General features: G+C 51.6%; 2 protein-coding genes across 2 annotated transcripts; one reads left to right on the top strand and one right to left on the bottom strand.

Annotated features, from left to right (window-relative positions):
• The first annotated feature begins 1392 nt into the window (after positions 1 to 1392).
• Positions 1393 to 8011, top strand: IL17B (interleukin 17B). The gene is made up of 3 exons (XM_034779690.1): positions 1393 to 1608; positions 4095 to 4429; positions 4919 to 8011. Exons 1-3 carry the CDS (start codon positions 1510 to 1512, stop codon positions 5178 to 5180), a joined length of 696 nt encoding a protein of 231 aa, XP_034635581.1. The 5' UTR covers positions 1393 to 1509; the 3' UTR covers positions 5181 to 8011.
• Positions 8012 to 8039: 28 nt separating this feature from the next.
• On the bottom strand, positions 8040 to 18114 carry PCYOX1L (prenylcysteine oxidase 1 like). The gene is made up of 6 exons (XM_034779689.1): positions 17754 to 18114; positions 16194 to 16400; positions 14892 to 15066; positions 14477 to 14688; positions 14109 to 14249; positions 8040 to 9952 (listed from the first exon to the last, which is right to left on the bottom strand). Exons 1-6 carry the CDS (start codon positions 17872 to 17874, stop codon positions 9294 to 9296), a joined length of 1515 nt encoding a protein of 504 aa, XP_034635580.1. The 5' UTR covers positions 17875 to 18114; the 3' UTR covers positions 8040 to 9293.
• Positions 18115 to 26998: the final 8884 nt, after the last annotated feature.

Genomic DNA, 26998 nt, shown 5'->3' with positions numbered 1-26998 from the left:
TTTAGGACAACACCATCTGGTGGCAAAACCCAGACATGACAACTGCGCACAGCTGTAGCGCTGCTGGAAACCAGACCCAGGCTCGTAGAGGGAAAGAGAACCTGCCCCACCCCAGGGTACAGATTCAGACCCTAATTCCTGGCCTGGCGGGAGCCGTGGTGGAAGGGACTCCTGGCCACGCTGCACCGCACGGCAGAGCACAGTGCAGAGACTGATACAATTGTCATGAACATACAACCAACCAAGCCAGTTCCTCCTGAAAAGGGCTGTGAAGACTTCTCACTGGGTCACGCAGCCAAGGGGGTGCTCCCGCTCCCAGTGGTTGGCATTAGACATTTATCTATCATCATCCAGCATTAAACTCACTGAGGAAGATACAGGGCAGCTTTCCTTACTCTCTGTCCTGAGGCCCCCGGGGACCCCACTTCTGCCTTGCTTGTTCCCCTGCAAACAGACTGGCACGACTCTGGAGGGCTCCAGCCCTTATGCACCATGAGCGTGTGTGTTTGTGTGCTGCTACAGCCACAACGCCCAGAACACCGCACGGGTGCTGCTTACCGGCAGCTCCAAAGCCAGCCCAGCCCCTCTGCCCTGCTGCTGGGTGCACAGGCAGGCTTCTGCTGTGCCCTACAAACACCTGCATTTCCTCGGGCAGATCCACTCCATTGGCTGCAAAGCCCTGGGGGAAGGGAAGGGCGGGGAGGTTTTCAGAGAAGCCACTGATATGTGTGGTGGAAATGAACAATAATGTCACCTAGCCACTTCTCTGCCTCAACTGACCTGAGCTGGAAAGGTTGGAAGGCCTGGAGCCAGCTCTCTGCCCCTCTCATCAGTCAGCCTGGGGGCACCGTACCTCTGGGCAGGAACACTGGTGCTGCTCTGGGACCTCTGCTCATCAGAGGAGGAAAGCAGCTGGCCGGCCAAGCTCCCGAGCTGTGTCATGCACCAGGAGCCATCTCTCCAGGCCTGTCCTTTTAGGGCAGCTGGGACTGAGCTGTGACCCCCCCAATATCTCACAAAGGCCACCAAACAGCTTCCAGATGAGACCTTCCACTAGCTACTCATCAGCTGAATCCAAACCCTCGGCCTAGAGAGGAACCTCCACATCCCAGGAAGGGGAGCCATGACTGCAGTGTCCAGAGCCAAGACTAGAACTCAGGGCACCTGCTCCCTGCCCTGTGTTCCTGCCACTGCCCTACCCAGCCTGCACAAAGCACACCACAGCCTCTCTGCATGGCACATCTACCCTTTCCAAAGCGCTCCCAGGGGACTTTGCCTTCAGCCTGCCCCGGTGCTGGGGCTGCAGGTATTTAAGCAAACACAGCCCGTAAGCTGCAAACACAGCCCGTAAGCTCATGCTGTCAGCAAGGTGCACGTGGGTGGCCCACGTTCGCCTGCAGCACCAGACAACATCAGCCATTGTCCCTCTGTCAACACCCGTGCTGGCACCTGGGGGAAGCTCATTGTGCTGCCAGACCCACCCCCAGGCACTGCAGAGATTAGGGGCTGATGCTTTCCTTTTTAAATCGCCTGGCTCATCCTGTTCCCGTCACACTGCGGCGAGGAGTCTGTGAGTCGCCCTCTGCCATGGACTGGGCTCCATCCCTGGTAGGTGCCTGGGCTGCTTTCACTAAACTTGGTGCTTTTTATTTACGCTCGGTTTATTAAGGGCTGGGTGGGTTTGTTTGCTTTGGAAACAGGCGCTCTGCCTGGATGAGTTATTGCTCCCCACGCCTGGCATAGCTGGGACAAAACAGCCACAGAGCCTGTGGGCTGCAGAGATTCCAGTGCAAAGGGACCAGCGCGATAGCTTCTGCCTGGAGAACGACTTGCATTTAGAGAGCTCCTTTCAGCCCCAAGGATCCCAAGCACTCTGCACATGTAGGAATCATGGCACCCAGCAATGAAATGCAGCTACCTCTGGGGTGGGCATGGCAGCTGTTTATCTGGGCACACCCCATGAGTTTAGGACAGGGAGTGAAGAAGATTCCTGTGTCCAGTTGCAACTGGGGACTATATGTAGAAACGGTGGCTTTGTTTGCTGTTGGGAAGCTTGCCCTACTCTTTGAGAATGGAGCAGGCTCCTGCAGGGAGAAGTGTGAGAGACATTGCCAGAGAGCCCTGCCCTATGACTGGGCTAGAGACAGGAAGGGAGGGAGCAGAGGTGAATGGCCAAAGGGCAAAGCACTGGCTCACAACAGGCAGAGGAGAGACAACTCAGGTCATGTACTGTGCCAGGAGAATGGCATCTTTACAGGGCAGGTACCTCAGTAGCCCAGTTCCTGGGGGCTCAGGTACTCTGGCAGCCCCCTGACACCACAGGGAACAACCACGGAACGGAGTGCTGGGGAGACAAGGGGTCATGGTGGGAGGAAATCCAGGAGGGTTTGGCTAATGATTACATTATTCAGTATTTCTGCTCTAACGCACCTTTCAGTCCAAATGGTCTGCAAGCCCCTACACACATGCAAGTTCCCTACAGCAATGCAGCCACCTCTGGGGTGGGGGGCAGACAAATAGTCCACCCAACAAAGCACAGCAGTAAGCTGGGGAGGAGAAGAACATTTTAGTCAAGGGGTGGGGGGAATGGAAATACCTTCTCCTAGCGTGGCTATAACACCCATACACAACAAACAGGGGCTGGGGGGCTAGCACTGAAGACACAGGAAGCTGCACACCTTCGAGAGATGAGGGCTCGGTCAGCCTCCCCTGGGGGTGCGGGCACTGTCCCTATCAGGGTTTGCACTAGTGGCTCCAGAAGGTTGGAGTATCCCAGGCTAAGCCTCCACTCAGAATACCGCAGTGGCACAGTGCTTCAGCTTAGACACATACTGCAGCAATGGGAGGGGTTCTCCCAGAGCAAATCCACCTCCCCCCCAGGGGGTAGCTAGGTCAACAGAAGACTCATCCATCAATCTAGCGCTGGCTACACCGGGACTTAGGTTGGTTTAACTACGTCGCTCGGGGTGTGGATCCTTCACACTCTTGAGTCATCTAGCTGAGTTGATCTAATGTTCTGCTGTAGCCCCGGCAGGTCCAACACCCAGAATCCCCCTCCCCACTTTTCATGACGACAAGCGGCCCGCTAGAGATGGCATCAGGGTGGGAATTGCAGATGTGCACCACACATCCCTGTGTCACTACCAGCCTTTGGCACGGCAGGGCATTCACCACTGACTTGCCGTGGGGGGTTTACCCTTTTGCATTTCACCAGTGAAGCTAGACTGGCCGCTGTCACTCCATAATCATTTCCTCCTCCAGGTCTCTGCCATGCCAGCCCTGCAAACGGTGGCTAAGGAAACAAACAGACCAAAGCTATGTTTGCATTAGTCTTAGGGGAAAAACAGAGAGAAACCCTTTCTACCCCATTAATAAACCGACCCAACATGGGGGCTAGTCCCCTCCCCCCAGCCTGTCCAGCTCACTAGAGAGTTTGTCCTGACTTTCTGCAAACGGCCTCCCCCCTCCATCATTTCAACACTCAGGGCACTTGCAACAAGCAGCTATTCAGCCAGCCTAGCTTTGGAACTGCCATCATGGTGCTCTCCCAACTAGCACGCTGGAAACACTGCCAGCTGCTGGCAATTAGGAGCAAGGCTGAGCCAGTCAGCTGCCCCATGTACCCAGCCAGCATAGGGGGCGGGCACCTGAGGTTGCCACCTTACAGGATGTGCCTACAGGAAACGCCACCCCCAGGAGCTTAGATTTCACAGGGCAATCTCCCCACAGCCGTGATCATTGCTGGAATCCCCACCTGCGAGCTGTACAAAGGAGAACCTGTCTCATGTGCCCCACTTTACTGAAGCACAGAAAGGTTGAGGTCTCACCCAGGGTCACCCAACAAGGTCGTAGCACTTAGGAATGGAACACAGGAGTCCTGCTGCCCTAGCCTGTTTTTACCACTAGACGCCATACTGCCTCCCTGCACTGATGCCCATCTGGGACGTTCCAGCCCTGGTAGGGTTGGCGATTCCTACGATAGAATATTGTTCCCTTTGAACATAACCTTCCTGGGCCCCGGCCCCAGCCCAGTATGGGCTGGGCGGAAGCATTCCCAGTGCTGGCGTCACGCCCTGTCTTGGCTTCCTTCTCAGCTTCTCTTCTGCGCTCTCTCCGTCTCCTTCACATGGGCTGCTACCACCGAACCCAAGGACCAAAGCAAGGGAGCAAAAGGAAAGAGAAAAGGACCGGCTAGGGACAAGGTCCAGCTGCCGGAGGCCCAGGCACCCAGCCCCGACCCCATGCTGAAGAGGAACTCCATGGCCTCAGCGGCGGACAGCCCCTACACCCTGCTAGAGGATTACGAACAGAGCATCCAGGAGATGGTGAGCCAGCTGCGGAACAGCTCAGAGCCTGCCGACAGCAAGTGTCAGGTCAACCTGAGGCTCTGGAGGTCCAATAAGAGGAGTCTGTCTCCGTGGGCCTACAGGTGAGACTGCAGGGCAAAGCACCCCTGGGGACTGGCACTCCCAGGGTAGGGCTCTCACCAGCGCCACAAAGGAACAGGGCAGGGCTCTCCTGTGAAGGGAACCTAATGGGCACTAACCAAGTGGGGAACGCCTATGGATGCTGTTCCATTGGACAGTGATTGCACTGGGTGAGTGATCTGCATCACTGAGCATCCATGTGTCCATTGCCCTATATGACCCTATTCCCCCATGTGTGGGCATTGCAACATGGGTGCCCACTGATTCATGCATGGGCATCCTCCCCATGCACAGGCAGAGCCCGGTGCAGGTTCATTCCTCCACGTGTGCATTATTGCAGCACGTATTCCCCCTTCCCTGTGTGCAGGCACTGCTCCCTCACAAACACACACTCGTCCAAGGCGCCTCTGAGTGGAAGTGACCTGTACTCCGGCCCGTGTCCCCGCTCCCCCTACAGGCTCTGTCAGCCTCACGCTCTCCCTCTTCTCTAGTATAAACCACGATGCAACGCGGATCCCAGCAGACATCCCAGAGGCGCAGTGCCTCTGCACTGGCTGCATCAACCCCTTCACCATGCAGGAGGATCGCACCATTGTCAGCATCCCTATCTACAGCAAGCTGCCCGTCCGCCGGCTCCTGTGCCACCCCCCTGAGGGCTCGGGAGCCAAGACCCGCAGGAAGAAGAAGAGGTGCCACAAGGAATACAAGATGGTCATGGAGACCATTGCCGTGGGCTGCACCTGCATCTTCTGAGGACAAGAGGGTCCTCTCACCCTCACTCCATGCTGGCAGCACCAAACCCCCGGCCTCTGTGTACACCAGCTCCCATCTAACCAGCCTCCTTCTCTTGCTGGATCCATTTGGCAAGGGCCCCAGCCAGTGCCCACCAAGCCTATCCCGCAAGGAGGGGTGGTCAAGGCACAAGCAGTGTGTGTGTGTGTGTGGTGGTGAATCTGAAGCAAGGAGGCAGCTGCTTAGACTAGAGATGGTTTGCCCCTTTGCACCCACATATCCCTATCTGGCTCCAGCATGAGCAACTGCTGCAAGGCCCTGCTCTTTGGGGTGCCCCGTGTGCCGTGCCAGCTCTGCAGCTTGCAGCAGGGGCCCTGGAAGGAAAGCCATTCTGCAACCCCCTACCCCAAGCTAGCTCCTCAAGCAGAAGAAGGAGGGGAAGGGGGGGGAGAGAAGATGGAGATGTCTGCCATGCAGGGCTCCACTTCTGCAAGGCTTGGGAGCTGTGAATGGCAACTGCCACTCCCACTCCCCATGCCCCTCAAGACAGCACTTCAGCCCCATTGGCTGCCGCCTGTCACCTGCTCCCCTTGCTCAGCAGCCGCTTGGTTCTGGGCTCGCGGCTGCACACTTGCACTGCTGCACAGCCATTCGGGCTAATTGTCCCACCGAGTCCAAGGGGCCGCCCCTTCTCTCAGCCAGGCAGCACGACCAGAAGGGAGGCAACACCTCATGGGCACCTCAGGCAGAGGCCGGGAAAGGCAGCCACTCCGGGCCTGATTTCCCCCTATAGCTCCCAGCAGTGCCGGCACAGGAGAGCCACTCTGTGGCCAGGCTAGCCCTGCACCCACCCCAGGTCTGCAGGGAGGGTTGTAGTTGATGGTGAGTACCATGCGCCCTGACCCCAGCTCCCTGCAGCTGATTCCACGACTCTCTGACCTGGCAGGTATTGGTGAAAGCACAAGCCAGGGCTGCTGTGGGCCATGCCAGCAGCTGATCACTAGGGAGGGGGCACGTCTGCTGAACCTAAGCCCCCAGCAGCAGATGCTGCCTGTGAAATTCCAGACTCCCTGGCCCCTGCCACCCATTGGGCTGCACCCAGCTGAGGAATGTGCCTTATCTCAGTGCCACCGGGACGGGGCCTGGCCCCACTAGAACACCCGATAGCAGCGTCCGGGTTGGAGCAGGAAGCCTGGCTGGGTGCCAAGGGCCTAAGGGCTTCTGATGCCTTCCAAGGGCAGCGCGTGCTAACGAGTGGGAAGCCCACCATAGAAATCACCCCTTGGGGAGGGGCAGCGCCCCCTGGAGAAGGCTGCCATGTCCAGCTATGCATGGAGCATAGTAGCCCCCAAGGAGCAGGGCAGGCGAGGGTGGGGTCAGAAGACAGCTGGGAGTGGAAGGGTGGGGCACAGTGTTGGTCTCTCACCCCAGGCAAGCCTGGTTCAGGTACGAAGCCAGGCAGCACAGGGAAGGGGCTGGGTCCTGGATGGTCTTTGGGCACTACACCAGGACTGCCCTTGGCACCGTGGGAGTGTCAATCCCTCCTCCCCTGGCTGATCAGAGCCCATCTCCCCTTTGCCAGCCTCTCTAACACCCTCTGCTGCATCCATCAACAGAACAATGGCATTGACCCTGCTACTGCCCCCTCACAGAGCAGAGGGTCTCCTGCAGCTACCCCTGCTGCTCATGGAGAGGATACTGAAAAACAGACGAAATCTGGCTGGGCCTGGTTCAAGTGGCAGTGTCTGCAGGATGAGCCTGAGCTGGGCTAACCTTCAGCAGCACCACAGCCCTTCGCACACACTGACCAACTCAGCCTCACAACCGGTATTGCGGTACCCATTGTACACACGGGGAAACTGAGGCAAAGAGGTGGCGAGGCTTGGCCAGTGCCCCGGGCCAGGCAGTCCTGGTACAGAGCATTAGCTCCCTCTGTTTCTACTGAGGAAAGTATTTCTCCCCCAAGGAAGGGGTAATAGCCACCACCCTATCCCCACCTCAGACACTGTCCCCCCAGAGCCAGCCCAGCTCCTCTGGGTACAGCAAATAAGCCGCCAACCCCAACAGCTTGGGAGCTTTAACAGGGAAGGTCAGAAGGGAGGCAGGGCCCCTCGTGCCTTGGCCCTGCTGGAGCTGTGGTTGGCGGGTTACCTGCTCTGCAGTTCAGAGACAGCACTGGAGGCTGACAATGGAGCGCATCCCTCACCACAATCTGCTGGTCACCACTCCTCAGCCAAACCAACCTGGCTCCTTGGCATTTACTTCCCATTACACCAGCCCCAGCGCACGGGCCACCCTCCCACAGTGGGGCTGGCCATTCCTCAAGGAGCCAGAAGGGGGTGCTAATGCTTCTCTTCTAGTCCCAAAAAACTGAACTCATCATCTCCCCCCTCCCCCCACAACTATTCCTCAGCCCCCCTCCATTGGGGATGCTGCTGGCCAGTTTCCATCTCTGTTACCACAGGGCCTATCCAGCCAGCCAGCAGAGCAGTCTCAACTCATCGGGGCCACAGGGCCACCGTGGGCTGGTGGTTAAGACTAGGGAGGCCACATGGCTCTGGGCAAGGAGAGCTTTCACTCAGCTCACAAGCAGCTCTCAGCCAGGGGGCGCCGCACATCAAATTTCTAGGCAGCACCAACAGTCTTTCCCTTCACTCATGGGGTCACAATGCCACGCATTGAAGTCTGGCCCAGCCATCCCTGTCTGACAGAGCGGCATCCGGGCCCAATTTCAGTGCGTGTTGTGATGGGGCATACGGGGTCTTCAATGCTGAAACTGAGAAATACTGCCCTGAACACTGGGTGGATATTAAGGGACATGCTTTTAAAAGGTTTTCTAGCCTTTGCACAGTTGGACAGCAGATCAAAGGATTGATTTACTTCAAGTAGAATCCCCTTTATTGGAATCAATGTATTAATGGCCCCAGTTCCCTCTAGATTACTCTGTTGGGTTTTTTTAAGGTTCAGGGGACATGATTCAAGAAAGGTTGAAAACCCTTCTTAAACCAAGCATCAATCCCTCTGCCCCAGGGAACCTGCCAAGGACCGCCAGCCGCTACAGCGCTTCCTGAGTGTGGGTTCAATCTGTGCCCAACACATGGGCTTAGAGAGGCTAGCAAGGCCCAAAGGGGTCAGGGTTAGCGCTGGGAAAGGGGTTTGGACGTCATGCTTGTATAGAGAAGGAGGTGAGCAGGCCTTGTGACTGCTGCAGCGTCGGCCCCTCTAGCTGGCAGCTCCCCCCAGTCCCTGCCCTGCCTGCGTTTAGAGGGGAGCTGATGGGCTTGGTTAACAAAGCAAGAGCAGCTCTGGGTGAGAAGCTGAGAGGGCCCCACTAGTCATACGGACTCACAGCACAGACATGGTCGCAGCTGAAGAACCACATACCTGCCAAGACCTGAGCGTTGGGTCCAGCACTGGCCTTGCAAGGACTGAGGACAACCCCAGCAGCTAAAGCCAGGAGTCCGACTGCACTGCCAGCCAGGGGAGTCCTGCACAGGAAATGCTAGGGCCAGGCAGTTGTCTAGACTCAGCACTGCTCTATAGGATAGCTGGGTCATACTAGAAGGTCCATATCCACATCTGGATCTGTGCCCATGGTACATGGCCCCATATGGGTCAGGGCCCAAGGCACGTGGCCACGTATTTTAGGCCCCATATCTGCTCTTGCCATCATCAGGTCTTACCCCTTGAAAGTCTCATGGGATCCCACGCTCGAGTCCTAGCAGGTAAGTGACCAGAGAATGGATTTGCACATCCCACCTCCACCCCATCCTCAGCACTGGCCATTGTTAAGGATGCACAGCCCCAGCCCAACTTCGGATCTGAAATGGGTCCTGGCTGGCAGTTCCCTGGCAATGAGCTTAGGCTCCCTCCTCATCCCCCCCACCCCCACCCCGGCGCTGGCTGGGTAGGGAGGAAGCCTGAGCATTGATGCCTGTAGCAGGCACCTGGCATTAGCGCCACAGGGTGGTGCAGGGACGGCGTTACTGAAGGCAACAACATACAAGGAACTCATTGGCCAGACCCTCCCCTCCTCTTGGCCAGAAATCTAGTGGTCTCTCCCCCAGCGATAAACCCTCAGCAGGCTAGTAAATGAAGAGGCTCCTGGCCAGCTCCCCAGCAGCCCCCGTCATGTCACAGTTCAGTCTTCACCTTGTGCATCAAGTCCTTCTGGTCAATCTTATCCAGGTCCTGGTACCACCGGTTGTACGCCAGGAGCGCCACGTTCTTAGCTGCCACGGAAGCCATTTCCATGGAGCTGGCCACCCACTCCACACTGTTGAGGTAGAAGAGGTTGTCGTGGAGGATGATGGGCGGGATACTCTTGGTGGAGTCATAGTGGGGGTAAGCCTGCCATTCCGTCACCTGGACTGAATAGTAGGAGCGGAAGAGGGTCTTCAGCTGTTGCTTGTCCAGGGGCTGCTGGGAGAGGACACGCCAGATGGCAGCCTCCTGGGGCTGCTTGCGCCGGAAGGCGCCTGAGATGTTGACGGGGCAGATGTTGTCCATGGCGTTGAAGAAAAGGTCGGGGGAGTCAGTGGTGAGGACGCTAGCGAAGGGGAAAAGCTTGGGGTCAGGGAAGCCGAAGTAGGAGGAGTTGAGGTAGCCGTGGACGACGGAGGTGATGGTGGGATGGAAGGAGCCTGGGAAGTCAGTGATGGGGGGGTCAAAGTTCTCAAAGGTGATGTTGCTCCTGCCGGAATGCAGCGGCGTGGCGATAACCACCATGTCATAAAAGGCCGAGCCTTGGCCTTCATCATCCTCGTAGCGCACCTGGTACAGGGCTTTCCCATCTGCAAAGGGACAGCACGGAGACTCAGTACAGCCACCAGCCCAAGGCCCAGAGCATTGTTTGCCAACAGCATTGGATTCACCACTCAGGAAGGTGGGGGCACCAAGAGCACAAACCATAGCCAGGCAAAGCATTAGGCACGCTCCCCCCTCTCCATCCTGCCCTGCAGCCCACCTCAGCTCTGCCCTGCAGCTCCCGGCTATTCCAGTCCAGCCCCCCCGGACTCCCACTGTATCTCACTATTAAACTGCAACATCTCCCCCCCTCCCTCCCATGTCCCCATTCCAGTCCTGGGGAGTCACCTGGCAGATGGCAGAGCTGTCGGGCAACACAGGGTCACTGAGCAAAGGAGACAAACTGCAGCTGATCAATAAACATTCCCTTTCCCATGGCAGCAGATGGGGATGGGGCAACAGTCTCCCTCCCCAGCACAGACTGGAGAAACGCTGGCTGCCACAGAGATGCCAGAGCTCTCCAGTATTTCAGCGCAGAGCTTTGGATCCACACGCTAGCCTCATTGCACCCTCTGGTGCGAGAGGTCTGAACTGCAGTCTCCCATTTCACATCTCTCCCTTGCCATACACCTGTCCAGCCACACCCAGCTCGGTCTGGTTCAACAGACAGCCACAGCCAAAAGAAGGGCACCAGTGAAGTAGTAGGCAGTGCCAAAAACTAGGTGGGAGTCAGAGCAGAGTCTCACCCAACAGGCCAGACTGACTGTCACACTGGCAGAGCAGCTCACCTGTGTATGACCCATAACAACTGAACTAGAGGCATTACAATTGTATCAGGACAATTCACTTATATGTGAATTACAAAGGGTACATCTTCACTACCCGCCGGATAGTAATCGATCCCCGAACGCGCTCCTCGTCGACTCCTGAACTCCACCGGAGCGAGCAACGGTAGCGCCGCAGCCGTCGATCCCGCGCCGTGTGGACCCCCAAGTAATTCGATTGTAGATACTTCGACTTCAGCTACGCTATTTGCATAGCTGAAGTTGCGTATCTTAGATCGATTCCCCCCCGCCCCAGTGTAGACCAGCCCAAAGAGATGTACTAGACCAGCAATCACCAACTCATTCATTTGTAGTAATAGAAATCCAGGGCAGACGCTAAATGTGTTTGAGTACCTGTGCCCTGTTAGAAGTTTAACAATGTGACCAAATTAGTTTGTAGATGCTAATTCCCTTTCATTTTGTAATTGCCTTATATTATGTACACGGCCGTGTTCAGTTAATCTTAAGTTCAAAGATGTGAGACACTGCAGGGAACTAATAATATTACTTATGTTGTCTTCAGCTTATCTGTCTCTGTTATAACGAATGATTGGCTGTTGTCTTACACAGGTAATCTAGTTACACTATATGTATAGGAAAGAGAAAATTAACTTCAAAGCAGTGGTTCACAAAATACCTGCATTGCCTATTCTTCCTCGGGGGAAAGCCCTGCTGTGACAATTTCTGCGAGGAGGCTTCTCGGCTTGCTAGAGAGCTAAAAAGAGAAATCTCTGGCTGATCCTTTCATCTCTAGTCTGCTGAACTTTGAACAGGGAAAGTTTAAGTCGTGGGACTTAGATCTTCCAAATCACTATTTGGAAGATCCTGGAAAATGCCTGGAAAGACTATCAGACTTTATATCTAAGCTGCATTTGAATTCTAACCTTTTGGGATGATTCCAGAGAGACTTTTACAAGCCAGCAGATAACACATCACTGCTATGATTCTGATGTAGGAACACTGAAAATCACTTGTATGTAGACGATTCCTTAACCATTCAATAACTCTATTCTTTTCTTAATAAATCTTTTGTTAGTTTACTAAGGATTGGCTGACAGCATGATATTTGGGTAAGATCTCAATTATATTTTGACCGGAGGAGAAGTGTCTGATCCTTTGCGATTGGTAGAACCTCACATATGGTGAAATGGGTTTTCAGTAACCCCTCACTATATTCGAGTTGGTTGTCTGGCAGGGAGCCAAGCGGGACTGTTTGGCTTCTGGTTAACCAGTGCGGTGCTACAGAAGCTCTTGTTACTGGCTTGGTGAATCTAATTATAGAATAAACTAGGGCTGTCGATTAATTGCAGTTAACTCAAAAAAACTGCAATAAAAAAATTAATCACATTGTTAAACAATAGAATACCAATTGAAATGTATTAAATATTTTTGGATGTTTTTCTACATTTTCAAATATATTGATTTCTATTACAACACAGAATACAAAGTGTACAGTGCTCACTTTATAGTATTTTTATTACAAATATTTGCACTGTAAAAATGATAAAAGAAATAGAATTTTTCCATTCACCTCATACAAGTATTGTAGGGTAATCTCGTTACCATGAAAGTGTAACTTACAAATGTAGATTTTTTTTTGTTACATAACTGCACTCAAAAACAAAACAATGTAAAACTTTAGAGCCTACAAGTCCACTCAGTCCTACTTCTTGTTGAGCCAATTGCTAAGAAAAATAAGTTTGTTTACATTTACGGGAGATTCTGCTGCCTGCTTCTTATTTACAATGTCACCTGAAAGTGAGAACAGGTGTTTGCATGGCACCTTTGTAGCCAGCATTGCAAGGTATTTACATGCCAGATGTGCTAAACATTCATATGCCCCGTCATACTTTGGCCACCATTCCAGAGGACATGCTTCCATGTTGATGATGCTCATTAAAAAACTAATGTATTAATTAAATTTGTGACTGAACTCCTTGGGGGAGAATTGAATGTCTCCTGTTCTGTTTTACCCACATTCTGCCATATATTTCATGTTATAGCAGTCTTGGATGATGACCCAGCACATGTTAGTTTTAAGAACACTTTCACAGCAGATTTGACAAAACGCAAAGAAGGTTGTGAGATTTCTAAGGATAGATACAGCACTCGACCCAAGGTTTAGGAATCTGAAGTGCCTTCCCAAATCTGAGAGGGATGAGGTGTGGAGCATGCTTTCAAAGGTCTTAAAAGAGCAACACTCCGATGCAGAACCTACAGAACTTGAACCACCAAAAAAGAAAATCAACCTTCTGCTGGTGGCACATGACTCAGCTGATGAAAATGAGAATGCGTCCGTCTGCTCTGCTTTGGATCGTTATCGAGCAGAACACATCATCAACATGGACACGTCTTCTGGAATGGTGGTTGAAGCATGAAGGGACACATGTATCTTTAGCGCATTTGGCACATAAATATCTTGCGATGCCGGCTACAACAGTATCATGCGAACACCTGTTCTCACTTTCAGGTGACATTGTAAACAAGATGTGGGCAGCATTATCTCCTGCAAACTGTAACCAAACTTGTTTGTCTGAGCAATTGGCTGAAGTAGGACTGAGTGGATTTGAGGGTTCTAAAGTTTTACATAACTGCATTCAAAAATAAAACTATTTTTTGTACATAATTCTACATTTGTAAGTTCAACTTTCATTATAAAGAGATTGCACTACAATATTTGTATTAGTGTAGTGGGTGAATTGAAATATACTATTTCTTTTGTTTTTTACCATGCAAATATTTGTAATAAAAAATAAAGTGAGCACTGTACACTTTGTATTCTGTGTTGTAATTGAAATCAATATATTTGAAAATGTAGAAAAATATCCAAAAATACTTAAATAAATGGTATTCTATTATTAACAGTGCGATTAATTTTTTTAAATTGAGTGATTAATTGCGATTAATTTTTTTAATCGCTTGACAGCCCTAGAATAAACCACTAGTTTTGGGGAGTGTCTGCCCTGTGTGTGGCATTCTCAGCGTGACCCATCCCAGGCACCCTCACATCGATGCTTTACGATACCATGACAGCACAGGGAGAAGGCATCCACCCAAACCTAACAGACGCAAGTGGGCAGAGCAGGGGGAAACAGCAAAGGCTGGGGGATGGCAGAGAAAGGAATCTGAGGCCTCTCGGCCTGCCTCATCCTGCCATCAGATCTGCTATTTTCTGCTCTCTGCTTTCCCGCATTGCTCTGCTCATGCCCCTCAATCCAGAGGCAAGAGGGGAATACACTAGTCCTAGAGATATCTCTACCCCACTGAGGCCCCTAGCCCTACAGACTCAGCCCCCCACTGGCAGATGTACAATCCCCAGTGTCCACTTCCCCTCCCCACCCCCCACGCAGGTAAGAGCCAGAAGGCCCAGCTGGCTCACCTGAGCTGTGCAGAGAGACACCCGTCACCCTGGCCTGGATCACGTTGGCTTTAGTTAGCTTCAGCAAACCTGAACATACCAGCTTGTTGCCGCCTTCCACAGCCCACGTATTGCCCTGAGCCCCTGCCAGCGACATGGCCCCTGGGAAAAGGAACAGTGGGGATTAGACTCCATTTGCGGAAGGGACGCATTTCCCCAAGACGCCTGCTCCCGGGGGAGATGCATGCTTGTCTTTGGCTTCAGGTGTCCCAATGGCAGAGCGTCCCCGAGTCCACTGAGCAGCACCAGCTGCTGGCTCTAAGGAGGCTCCTGGGGCCCTTGCAGGGCAAAGAATGAAGGCGGCACTGGCATGACCAACCGGGCCTCACCTGCAAAGGCGGGCACAAGCACTGACTGGCCGTAGCTGGAGCGCAGGACGGCTGCGATGACGTCGTCAATGAAGCGCTGCGTGACGCCCACCTCCAGCAGGGACTCGGCCACAGAGCGCTGCGTCATGTTGATGAAGGTTTCGCCACCCAGCGAGCGCAGGAGCTCCTCCAGGTTGGAGAAGGCATAGCCATGTGCCTGGTACTTGTAGATCCTGCAGGAGGTGAGTAGAAAGGGAGTCAGGAGCAGCGCACACACCCATCCTGGCCCCTGTACCGAGCCTCTCTCATCTTGGCCACCTGGTGACCGAGTCCCTTGGGGGATCGGGCATAGCATCCAGCCTGGGGCCGAGAGGGGGAAGGCCACACCCGCTCCCTCCCCTCCCAGAAGCACTGATGCTGCCGAGCCATCCCATACCTCATGAACTTCTCCATCACCTCCTCCACCCACATCTGCAGGCGCAGAAAGCTGATTCCATAGTGCCACCAGAGCCGGAAGAGGTTCAGCAGGTACCAGTCCGTCTCCTCCAGGACAAACTGCTCCCCACTGAAGATGGCGCTCTTCCCTGCCACCTCTCGTCGGTGCTTCAGGCCTGCAGAGGGCGACAGAGAGAGAAGCTAAGTCAGCCATCCAGAGCACGGGGGGGAGAATGGGGGGGGACGTGACGACAAGCCTTCGCTGTATGCACTGATACTGCTGATGGGCCCAAGTGCTGGCAAGCCCACAGCAAAACACCCCTGGCGGGGGGGGGGGGGGGGGGTGAAGTGTCAGGATGTAGATCCAGATCTGGATTTTGTCACTGGCTCTTCTCTCTATCATGAGCTGAACCAAACCCGAGGTCCTAACAGCCCCAAACTCAGAGAGCTAGAAATCTGGGTGGGCCCAACTCTAATTACATGCACAGTGTGAAATTTCATGGGCTCTTTAGGATCCAGGCTCCCTGGACAGACATGACCTGTTAGAGGGATGTCACGAATTAGGGGCACACACTTCTTCTGGGTTGGCTGAACAGAAAACAGATCATGACTCTTAGCCACAGTGACAGAAACTCCTGCTCCTCAGTCCTCAAGCATTGCTCCCACTGATGCTGCACCCAGAGACTGGCTTCTATCAGGTCCACTGCAATGCTCCTTGATCCTGCCCACAGCCCCTGTTCCTCCAAGCCCAAGTCCCACAGGGCCCCTGTCGTGCCCCTCTACTATCCCAGTCCTGAGCCCTGTGATGTCCCTCAGGACGAGGGAGCTATAGGGCTTGAGTGTAACAAACACAGAGGGCAGGCTGTTGGCCACTCTTCGGCCCTGCAACTCCCTGGTCCTCTAGCTCAGAATGAGGGGGACAGCTCACGCCAGGGTCTATCTACACTCTGCTTTGGGTCAAGCGATCAGGGAGCAGGAGTGCCGACGACACCAGCCCTTTCTGAAGGGGATTCAGATCATCACGTTGGGATGTCACATCGGCCTGATGGGTTTGGCAACGCTGAGCCCCCCATCCTCACCGCACTCATGATTGGGAGCTAAGCTAGGTGGAGGCCTAGCTGTTTGGAGGGGAGGGGAATTTGTGCTGCAAACACCCCAGCCCTGCAGGCTGGAGCAGAAGGTTTCTCCTGAGGAGCAGGGTCAGCACCAAGCATCTTCTCTTCCCAAGCTCCAGGGAAGGGGCAAGGACAGAGAGGTTCCCGCCCACTCCCTGTGTGCACCAGAGGGGAGGGGCAGCACTCACCCAGGAGCTTGACGAAGTCCTGCATGTGCAGGCTGAGCGAGTGGATAGAGGCGCCACCGCACTCGTACTGCTGCTTGTTGACGATGATGGTGGCCAGTCGGCCCCCCTCACTGCCCTTCTCGTATACGTCCAGCTGCACCTGTGGTCCAAAGTGCTGCTGCAGGAAGTAGGCCACCGCCGAGCCACCTATCCCGGCACCCACCACAGCTGCCAGCGGGGAGGCAAGGGAAATAGGCCTGTTAGACACGATGAACATACCCGCAGCTTTCTCCACGGTCACAACAAAGCGGAGCAGCACATCTGCAGGAGGCTGCTTTCGCAGAGGGGACCCCGAAGCGTGGGCTATCCCCACACAGCGCATCAGATCAAGAAAGCACAGCCTCTGAAATGTGAGACCTTGGGACGGGCTTGAGCAGTGGCTAGGACTCCCCAGGTAGCAACTCTAAGGTACTCAGCTCCTAGTGAGCCGGCAAGAAGGCTGGGATCAAAATAAAACTGGTCCCAGACCTGGGAAGAGCCGAGGAACCTGAGTGATGGGGATAGATGAGGGAAACTCCATGTGAGGGGACAGCAAGGGTCAGAGGGGTCCGTTACCAAATGCCAGACACACTCAAGTGCGACAGAGCAGCATCAGCACAAGCCATCAACAGCCCTAGGGCCTTTCCCAGCTAGAGACTAATTCAGCTAAAAACTGCCTGGACACATGCTACAAACCAGCCCTGACCGGAAGGGGGGGGGGGGGAAAACACGGGACGGGGACAGACATACACAGGAGCAAACTGCCACCAGGTGGGCATATGTCATAGGTCATCTGCCTGGGGCACACTCAGCAGATCAGTCCCAATCTCCTGTACAGCTCGAGGGCTAGTTTTGCCACAAGCACAACCCTTGTGAAGGGCACTAAGCCAACCCGGGGTCCGTGGCACCCTAGCCCCCTGAGAACTGGAATGCTCGGAGTTATTTCTTCTTTTACCCCCCAGGTGAAAGGAGTGGATTCAGGATGAGGTTCCGCTGCCTGGAACCAAGCACAGCACAGGCGAGAGCTGGGCAGGCTTCACCCACGCACCTCAGTCCTGACCAGCTGCATCCATGGATGTAGTTTGGGTGGGGCATGGAGAGCTTTGCCCCCTCCCCCATCCAAATTGCAAGCCTCAGGCAGGTGCAGAGTCCCCCCCTCCCCCCCCCCCCCCCCACACACAGGGCCCCATTGGCCTGGCTGGAGCTGCCCCCTCCATATAGAAGTCAAACTAAACCAATGGCTGCACACCCTCGCCGGACAGGCCAGCACTGAAGGCCACAGCTCTGCAATGCTTCACCACCCTGATCTCAGCAGCCCTTGTTGCTCCTGAATCCTGGACCTCAGCACCCGCTGCTCTTCCAAGGCTGGGTTCTGCCCCCCCGCCCCCAGCATTGCCAATGCCTCTTAGCCCCCCCGACCTGCAGATTCATGAGCCCTGCCACTCCTTAGTCTCTTCTGATCAGTGGCTGGCTCCCCACCCCATTCATCTTTTCTACTGTCGTGATCTCAGTGACTCTCCAGGGAGAAGGAGCAGCGCCTACCTATTTTGCCAGGCGGGGCATCCCCTGCTGCAGCTGAGGAGGGACCTGCCAGCAGCACCCCCATAGCGATAGCTGAAAGGAGCCACATTGCACAGAACAGCGGCTGCGGCTCAGCCATCATGGATGCCGGGGGGGAGCAGGAGGCTGCACCTAGCAAGAGGAAGAGAATGCGAAAATACAGCGCGTGCAATCAGCTCATCGCCAGCCACGCTGCTCGCGGCCCAAGGGGGAGCAGCCACACCCCAGCGGGCTGAGCACGGGGCCCTCCGTACGTCTCGCTGCTCCTGCCAGAGGCTGCGCGGCTCCAGGTGCGGGAACGGCAGCCCAGCGCCCCCCGCTCCGTGCGGCTGATCCCAGGGTGCACTAGCCCCGGAGCCGGCGGAGGGGCCTTCTTAAAGGGACCGCGCACCGAGAGCAAACGCATTGCCGTGCCTGCCTTAGGAGAGCGCCCGGGCTCGGTCCCGCTGCAGGTCAGCTGCCAGCCCCACCGAGGCGCTTGGGTCCCTTGTGTCCCTCTCCAGCTTGCTGCGAGCCCCTAGAATTCAACGGGGAGGGAGCCGGCAGGGCCCTATCGCAATGGAGCCGGCTGCTAGCTAGAGAAATGCACCTGGGGCCCTGATCCTGCACTGAGCTACCTGGGGACACGGGGCCATTGCAGTGGAGCTCAGTGGCAGATAGGAGCCTATGAGAGAGGGCTTTCTCCCCCCGCCCCAAGCCAGATCCTGCAGCTAGATCCCCGTGGGTGGACCCCTGAGTCCATGTAGATCGGGGGACCAGCTGTCCTGATTTTATAGGGACAGTCCCCATATTTGGGGATTTTTCTTATATAGGTGCCTATTACCCTCCACACTCTGTCGTGATTTTTCATACTTACTATCTGGTCACCCTACATGTAGAGCCCCAGAGAAATCATTGGCGCGCTATGCTGCAGGTAGCACAGGGCTCTACCCACCCACATCCAGTTGAAAGATCAGGGCCTTCTGTTCTACAGTGACATCCCCTTTGCCTTATGTGCATAGTCAGTTTCACCAATTGCACCTCTTGGTTTGCAAACATGACAGGGGAACCTACAAAATAAATAAAATTAAAATAAAATAAATAAATAAATACAAAGTTTCCATCAGAATTAAGAAAAAAGGAAATACAGCAATGTCCAATTATCCGAATTCCCTTAATCCCCAAATTCTAGTTATCCCAATCCACAGTGCGTCCCCCATGTAGCCCTCTGTTAGTTAATAGCCCTTCCATGTATCTGACTGCGTGGTTACCCAACAGTTTGGGATGACCCCGAGCACATACGGAGAAACGGCAGTGTACTGAATGGCTTGGGTTGGGGGTCTGTACAGTCTGAACATACTTAGACCTGTCTCTTTAAAGTAAAAATGATGCAAAGAAAATGACGTGTTAAGAATGCCCGAGGCGTTGTGGGGCACTCTGGGAAGTAGCGGCTGGGAGCCACCCCACACCCTCCTCTGCGACCAGCTCATGATTCCACATGCACTCCCAGCTGCCTACACTTCCATTCACGCTGTGGCAAACGTCCCCTCTCTCTGCAGCTTCAGGTGATGGTCCTGGCAAGTCAGAAGGTAGAGCCAGCATCCACCTTTCCAAAGGGACACTAGGGACAGGCAGTCAGGAATTCAGGGTGTGCAGCAGCAGCCCCCTAGCACCGGTCAGGCACTCAGGCAGGGGAGTTGAGAGCAACATGCATCCCTATGGGGCAGGTGCCCTATACAGCCTGTGCTCTGCTGCTGCAATTCTGGACTGATAGGCAATGCAGTAGGCTACCCCCCAACTTTTGTCTTTGGAGAGCAGCTTCTAGGCCAGCAGTGAGATGAACTGGGCAGGGTTAGTGGACATTTTATTCCCTGCCTCCACACACAATTGGGTCATTTTAGCCTGATTATCAATCTCTGCCCCAATGAGATTCAGAATGATAGTGACAGGGCGAGAGGAAGTATGGCAAGAGGGAATTATTCCTCCCTCTCGCTAAGGTATTTAGAGGCTCCAGTCTCTATAGCATCGAGGCAATACATTGAAGGTGTGCTACAATAGACCAGTTCAGATCCCTTTGTCTCTGGGAGCAGGGAGAATGTCTCTGCAGCAAACCCCACCCTTTACTTACAGCTGACTGAAAGACTCCAGCTTACTTACAAGCCTCCATGAAGGAGAGATGTCTGTTCCCAAAGCTCTGCCCAGAACAATTAGCATGTATCTGACCAGCAATGGCAGCTGGGACTTGCTGTCAGAGCAGCAGCTAGGTTAGAACATTCATCTTTCTATCTGCTATCATAATACTCCATCCAAAGCACAGAGCATCTAGTGCTCTGCTGCCCTCTACAACCCTTCTCTGGAAGGACAGCCTTGATTCACTCCATGTCATCAGAAGTCAGAGTAGTGGTTGACAAACTTGGACATCAATCTTTAATGTTCTTTCCAAGTTGCCACACAAAAGAACTGTGGGTGGACAGCTCCAGCTTCCACCTGCCATACTTGTAAAGCCAGATAGGGGAAGAGAGACATACCCCTAGCAACAGGCCATGCAACTCCACACCCTCCAGTCACCTTACCCATCTCTCCCATTCATGAGGCCCACTGCTAGGGCCAGAAGGAACTTAACCCAAAACCACACAAAGGAAATGAAGATTGAAGAATGTTAGATTTCCATGTCCTTCCTTCTCCGTCAGGTATGCGGCTCTGGGGTGTGGCTGGTGGAGGAGAGTCACTGATGTTTATAGGGGGACTTGAAATGTTGAGAGGGTGGGAAAAGAAAGTTACCTGTAGTACAGAAAGCACTATCCCAAACCTTCCTTTCCCACCCTCTTGCTACTGAAATCTGGTTGAGGAAAATTGAGGTGGTTCATGTGGTGGGGCCGTGGGTATTGTTTTCCCAGTCTCCTAGAGGCTGTACAATACTTTTTATCTTCAGAAAGACATGGTGTGAAGATGCCAGATTGACAGCCCTGGAGACAGAACAAGTTTAACTTGAAGAGGGGCAGCTTCCATCACACTGTCTACTGCCTCCTTCCCAGCATAGGAATCAACTCCAGCTGGGCAGAGAAAGGGGAGTCCTGTCTCCATGGCCCATTGACCTTTAGCTTCTTTGCTGAGACTGCCAACAAGAATATCAATCAGTGCACATTGCGGTGTGTGAACTGGACCCATGTCCACTAGCTACTAGACAGACTCCCCTGCATCACTCAGACATCACCCCAAACTCCTATTACACAGGCCATCAATCAGCCATCAGATGGGAACAACTTGGTGGGCTGGGCCTGGCAGCCATCCTGACTTTGAACTAGTGATTGAAAGTGAGTGCACCCCCCTTGAACGCCTCTATGTCACAGAAACATCTCTATGCCTTCATCGGCATGGCCCTTACACATGGAATGGTCTTCATTATGGCTGCTACCCTCTCCCCCTTTAAAATCCACTTCTACTGCTATGCTTCTAAGAAGTCAGACAGGCAATGCAGCTATCAACAACTCTGTAACTCCCGACTGTATTCTCATTCATGTCCTCCCTCCCCACTTCTCTACGGTTCAATGCATTCCCTAGCGTTATTTTTAATTAGACTACAAGCTCACTGGGGTAGGGACTGTGGGTCTGTACAGTGTCTGCCATAGTGGGACCCTGCTCCCAATAAGGCCTTTGGCTGCTACCACAACACTAATAGTGAAGGCCTGTTTGCATGCCCATTAACCCTGCAGATCCCAAAGCCCTGTGAGATAGAGTGCAAGCTGGATTCTAGAGTGACTCATGCAACAGTGGCATTGCTGACTAAGTTTCAATTGTACACTCCACCCTAGGCAAGTCAATGATCCAGTTTCTATCCCATAGATAGCTCAAGGGTGGGGGTGGGGTTGGCACTAGGAGTTGGAATTTCTAAACTGGAGCCACTGGATAGGAATCAGTGCAACAACCAATCAGGACCCTGCAGCACCATGTTTATATCATCATTACAGTGCCTAGACGGAGCAGTACACCACATTGGAGGCATGGCATGGCCACCCAGGGATAGCACTTTGCACTGAGAGGCGGGAGTCTCAAGCTCCACTCACAGCCACACCATCTATAGTCTGGGTGTTGCTCTATAGTGAGATGGTTGGTTTCTGGAAGGAAAACAGCTACAGGCAAAAGGTTTTGGTTGGAGGAAACAGGCCTGAGAATTACCTCTGCTCAGCCATATCCAACACCAGAAAGGCAAACGTATCAAGTCAGAACTGCTCTCCTAAGAACCACTTAGTGCAAAGCAAAATAGAGACGCACCATTACCTAAAGAACAGACACTTCTGCAGTCTGCTTCAGAGTTCTCTCAACCAGTGGATCTCAAACCTTCCAGACTACTGTCCCCCTTTCAGGAGTCTGATTTGTCTTGTTTCACCTCATTTAAAAACTACTTGCTTACAAAATCAGACAAAAATACAAAAGTGCCATAGCACACTATTACTGAAAAAATTAGTCTCATTTTTACAATATAATAAAATAAATCAATTGGAATATAAATATTGTACTTACATTTCAGTGTATAGTATATAGAGCATATATGTCATTGTCTGTATGAACATAAGAACAGTCATACTGGGTCAGACCAAAGGTCCATCTAGCCCAGTATCCTGTCTTCTGACAATGACCAATTCCATGTGCCCCAAAGCGAATGAACAGAACAGGTAATTATCAAGTGATCTATCCCCTGTTGCCCATTCCCAGCTTCTAGCAAACAGAGGCTACGGACACCATTCCTGCCAATCCTGGCTAATAGCCATTGATGGACCTATCCTCCGTGAATTTATCTAGTTATTTTTTGAACCCTGTTATGATCTTGGTCTTCACAACATCCTCTGGCAAGGAGTCCCACGGGTTGACCGTGCGTTGTGTGAAAAAATACTTCCTTTTGTTTGTTTTACCTATTAATTTCATTTGGTGACCTCTAGTTCTTGTGTTATAAGAAGGAGTAAATAACACTTCCTTATTTACTTTCTCCACACCAGTCATGATGTTATAGACTTCTATCATATCCCCCCTTAGTCATTTCTTTTCCAAGCTGAAAAGTCCCTCGCCTCATATGTAAGCTGTTCCATGCCCCTAATCATTTTTGTTGCCCTTTTCTGAACCTTTTCCAATTCCAATATCTTTTTTTGAGATGGGGCAACCACATCTGCACACAGTATTCAAGATGTGGGCGTGCCATGGACTTATAGATAGGCAATATCGTATTTTCTGTCTTATTGTCTGTCCCTTTCTTAATGATGCCTAACATTCTGTTCGCTTTTTGACCTGCCATTCCACATTGAGTGGATGTTTTCAGAGAACTATCCACAGTGACTCCGAGATCTCTTTCTTGAGTTGTAACAGGTAATTTAGACCCCATCATTTTATATGTGTAGTTGGGATTATGTTTTCCAATGTGTATTACTTTGCATTTATCAACACTGAATTTCATCTGCCATTTTGTTACCCAGTTTTGTGAGTTCCTTTTGTAGCTCTTCGCAGGCTGCCTGGGACTTAACTATCTTGAGTAGTTGTGTATCATCTGCAAATTTTGCCACCTCACTGTTTACTCCTTTCCCATTTATGAATATGTTGACTAGGACTGGTCCTAGTACAGGCCCCTGGAATTTTAGTTTGTACTGACTTAGCTAATACTTTTTATGTAGCCTGTTGTAAAACTAGGCAAATATCTAGATGAGTTGATGTACCCCCTCAAAGACCTCTGCATACCCCTGGTTGAGAGCCACTGTTTAACTGCCTCACTTTCACCCGGGCTGTACGTCCGAGTGACAGGGAGGCAGCATTAATAAATAGTTGTGCTAAAGATAAGGCTGGTAGGTGTTTGATTTGGAGAAACAGCATACGCTTACCTTCCTTCAGCTATGCCTGTAAAGACTGCCCCAGCCTTGGCTGTACATTCTACACCTGGGTAGGATTAGTGTACGTATGTTTCCTCATATGTACAAGATCTCCGACCTGGCTACACAGATATAGGTGGGGTGATTCTCATTTATGAGTTCTTGCTTCTCGCTATTTGACGAACACTAGAAGAGCCATTAGCATGCATTACAGGACATCATACAGCACTTGCTGGGCTGGTTTTGTCCTTACGCTGGACCACTCTAGACCTAAGCTGCCACTCCTAGTCCCCCGGTATGGGACAACATAGAATTTCCTGCTGTGACACCCACAAGGAAGTGGCCTCTGCAAACAGGTGGGACAGGTTTTACCACCACTGTTTGGTAGCTAGGCCCCTTTGAGCAGCAGCTGCCTTTCACATAAGAACTGGGAATTCACCCCATATTGGTCACTTGGAAATAAATGGCAGAGGCCCCCTCAGGTAAGAAGTACATAGGTGTTGTATATGGAGAATCAAAGCTGCCGGCAAAATTAGGAGAGTGGGACCCACCAAAAAGGGTGTAAGTTCCCTACATTCAGCCAAAACCAGAAGGGAGGGCAGACCTTGTACTGTATGAAGGTCTGGGGTGGGGACGGGACAAGGCAATAATAAACAGGCATTTAGTCTAAGGGGGGCAGGAAGCCTGTCCTCCTCAGTAAATCCCAGAGACCATAACCTACTTTGGGATGACCATGAGTTCGTTAAAGAGGGTTACGCTGTACAATAAAGCTATTTGAAATGAGTCGTCAATAAGGAGTAAACTTGCTCGAGTATATTGCATCCAAAAGGGCAAAATGCAACAGACCATGTGTCACATAAGGGCAGTGATCTGCAAGGTGAAGTATTGGGAGATACTGCAAAATGAACTGATGCTACCGCTTGGCATTTCTCCATGCAAACGGGCTTAGATTGGGAGGCTGTATTTATGGAAATGGCAAACAGTCCAGGAAGCATAAGATAGCGATGATGCCATCACATCACCAGATGGTTTAGTCCAATACAGAGATCCTTGACAGCATACCTGTGAGAGTGTGACAGAGCCTGTCAGAGACATGCACAATATTTCCGGGAGTCCAGATGAAGGATCACTAAAAAGCCCTGATGAATGCTGCTGATTCTATACAGCAAGAATTAGAATAGCTACAAATCTTTAACCCTACAGTACTGCTCCCATTTCAACAGCACTTGCAATGGGCAATACATTTCAACAGTCAAAAAATCCTGAAAAAAAACGTTTTTATTAATGCACACAGTATCCAGACATCTAGAAGAAATCAGCAAATTCCAACATTAATTCAAATCTCTGTCATCAATCATCAGCACCATTCCCCACACTTCCATATGAATTTCCCTTTCATACACTAGAACCTTTGGGTAAATAAAAGCATAGAAACATATGAAAAAAAAAAAAACATACAGAAGGTTTCCTACCAACTACAAGGATGTAACTTTTTGGAGATCAGCAATTCTTTGTTCATTTGACTCAGCAAAAGTGATATCAAAATACGTTGTGCTTTAAAATAAAAAAAATACTAAAATATAAAAACTTAAATATTTTTTAAAATCAGAGTGCTAATAGCAATTGATTTATCACAGCTGTTTCAACAGAATCTGTTAATGAAGCATTGAGAATTTGAGGTCTACATAGCAACATTCACATTTTGCACTGCATACAGACAGGCTGCCAAACTTGTATGATTGTGCCACCGGGAGCCTCGTGGAAGAATTCAACCCAAATGTGCCCCACTGATAAGATCTACTAAGGTCATGAAGTAAGGTGAATACTAACAAAGGAGGGTTGTCAGAGTCCAAGAGCAGAGAGCCATTTCTACTGACCAACACCACATAACGGCCATACGGGGTCAGACCAGTGGTCTACCTAGCCCAGTATCCTGTGCTCTGACAGTGGCCAATGCCAGATGCTTCAGAGGCAGTGAACAGAACAGGGCAATTTATCGAGTGATCCATCCTCTGTCGTCCAGTTCCAGCTTAGGGCAGTCAGAGGTTTAGGGACATCCAGAGTATCAGGTTGCCTCCCTGACCATCTTGGCTAATGGCCATTGATGGACCTATCCTCCAGGAACTTATTTTGGTCATCACAACATCCCCTGGCAATGAGTTCCACAGGTTGACTGTACAATGTGTGATGTACTTCCGTATGTGTTTTAAACCTGCTGCCTATCAATTTCATTGCGTGACCCCTGGTTCGTGTGTTATGTGAAGGGGAAAATAATACTCTCCTGTTCACTTTCTCCACACCATTCATGATTTCATAAACCTCTATCATATTGCCCCTTAGTCTCTTTCCCAAGCTGAACAGTCCCAGTTTTTTAATCTCTCCTCTTATAGAAGCTGTTCCATGCCCCTAAATCACTGTTGCCGTCTCTGTGCTTTTCCCAATTCTAATATACCTTTTTTGAAATGGGGCTACCACAACTGCACACAGTATACAAGGTGTGGGTTTACCATGGATGATAGTGAGGCATTACGATATTTTCTTATTACCTATCCCTTTTCTAATGGTTCCTAACATTGTTAGCTTTTGACTGCTGCTGCACATTGCGCAGATGTTTTCAGAGAGCTATTCATGATGAGTCCACGATCTCTTTCTAGAGTGGTAATAGCTAATTTTGTATGTATAGTTGGGATTATGTTTTCCAATGTGCATTACTTTGCATTTATCATTGAATTTCATCTGCCATTTTGTTGCCCAGTCGCCCAGCTTTGTGAGATCTCTTTGTAACTCTTCATAGTCAGCTTTGGACTTAACTATCTTGAGTAATTTTGTGTTGTTTACAAACTCTGCCACCTCACTGTTTACCTTTTTCCAGATCATTTATGAGTATGTTGTACAGCACTACTCCCAGTACAGATCCTTGGGGGACCCCTTATTTACCTCTCTCGACTGTGAAAATTGACCGTTTATTTCTACCCTTTGCTTCCTATCTTATCCCATGACTCCAGCTGAACACATATTTGTTATCCAGTCATCTACATTAAGTGCTCAAGTTCCAAGGTTCATGGGTGTATTAAAGTGGAAATGATTAGTGTTTTTGTGACATTTTCCCTCCTCCGCCAAACCTTCCCTTCTAATACACTTCTGTGTTCAGTTCAGGCCATCATACAATGACTGGGAAGAAAAAGCCAAAGGACCCAATTTCTCCATGGTGTAACTCCCTGAAGTGCAAAAGAGTTACACCAAAGAGAAATCTGGCCCCCTGTGTTTAGCGTGCAAGCTTTATGCAAACCATGGAAGACAGTAAGGGGACTGGAATCTCCACAGAAGAAATTCAACCTAACCATAAACAACCTCGGCCACATATGAGAGAGAGAGAGACATACACACAGACAGACA

Source organism: Trachemys scripta, chromosome 8, assembly GCF_013100865.1.
Source record: "Trachemys scripta elegans isolate TJP31775 chromosome 8, CAS_Tse_1.0, whole genome shotgun sequence".
NCBI classification, from domain to species: Eukaryota; Metazoa; Chordata; order Testudines; family Emydidae; genus Trachemys; species Trachemys scripta.
The sequence above is the reverse complement of the archived record's forward strand: the minus strand, read 5'-3'. Positions and strand labels throughout refer to the sequence as shown.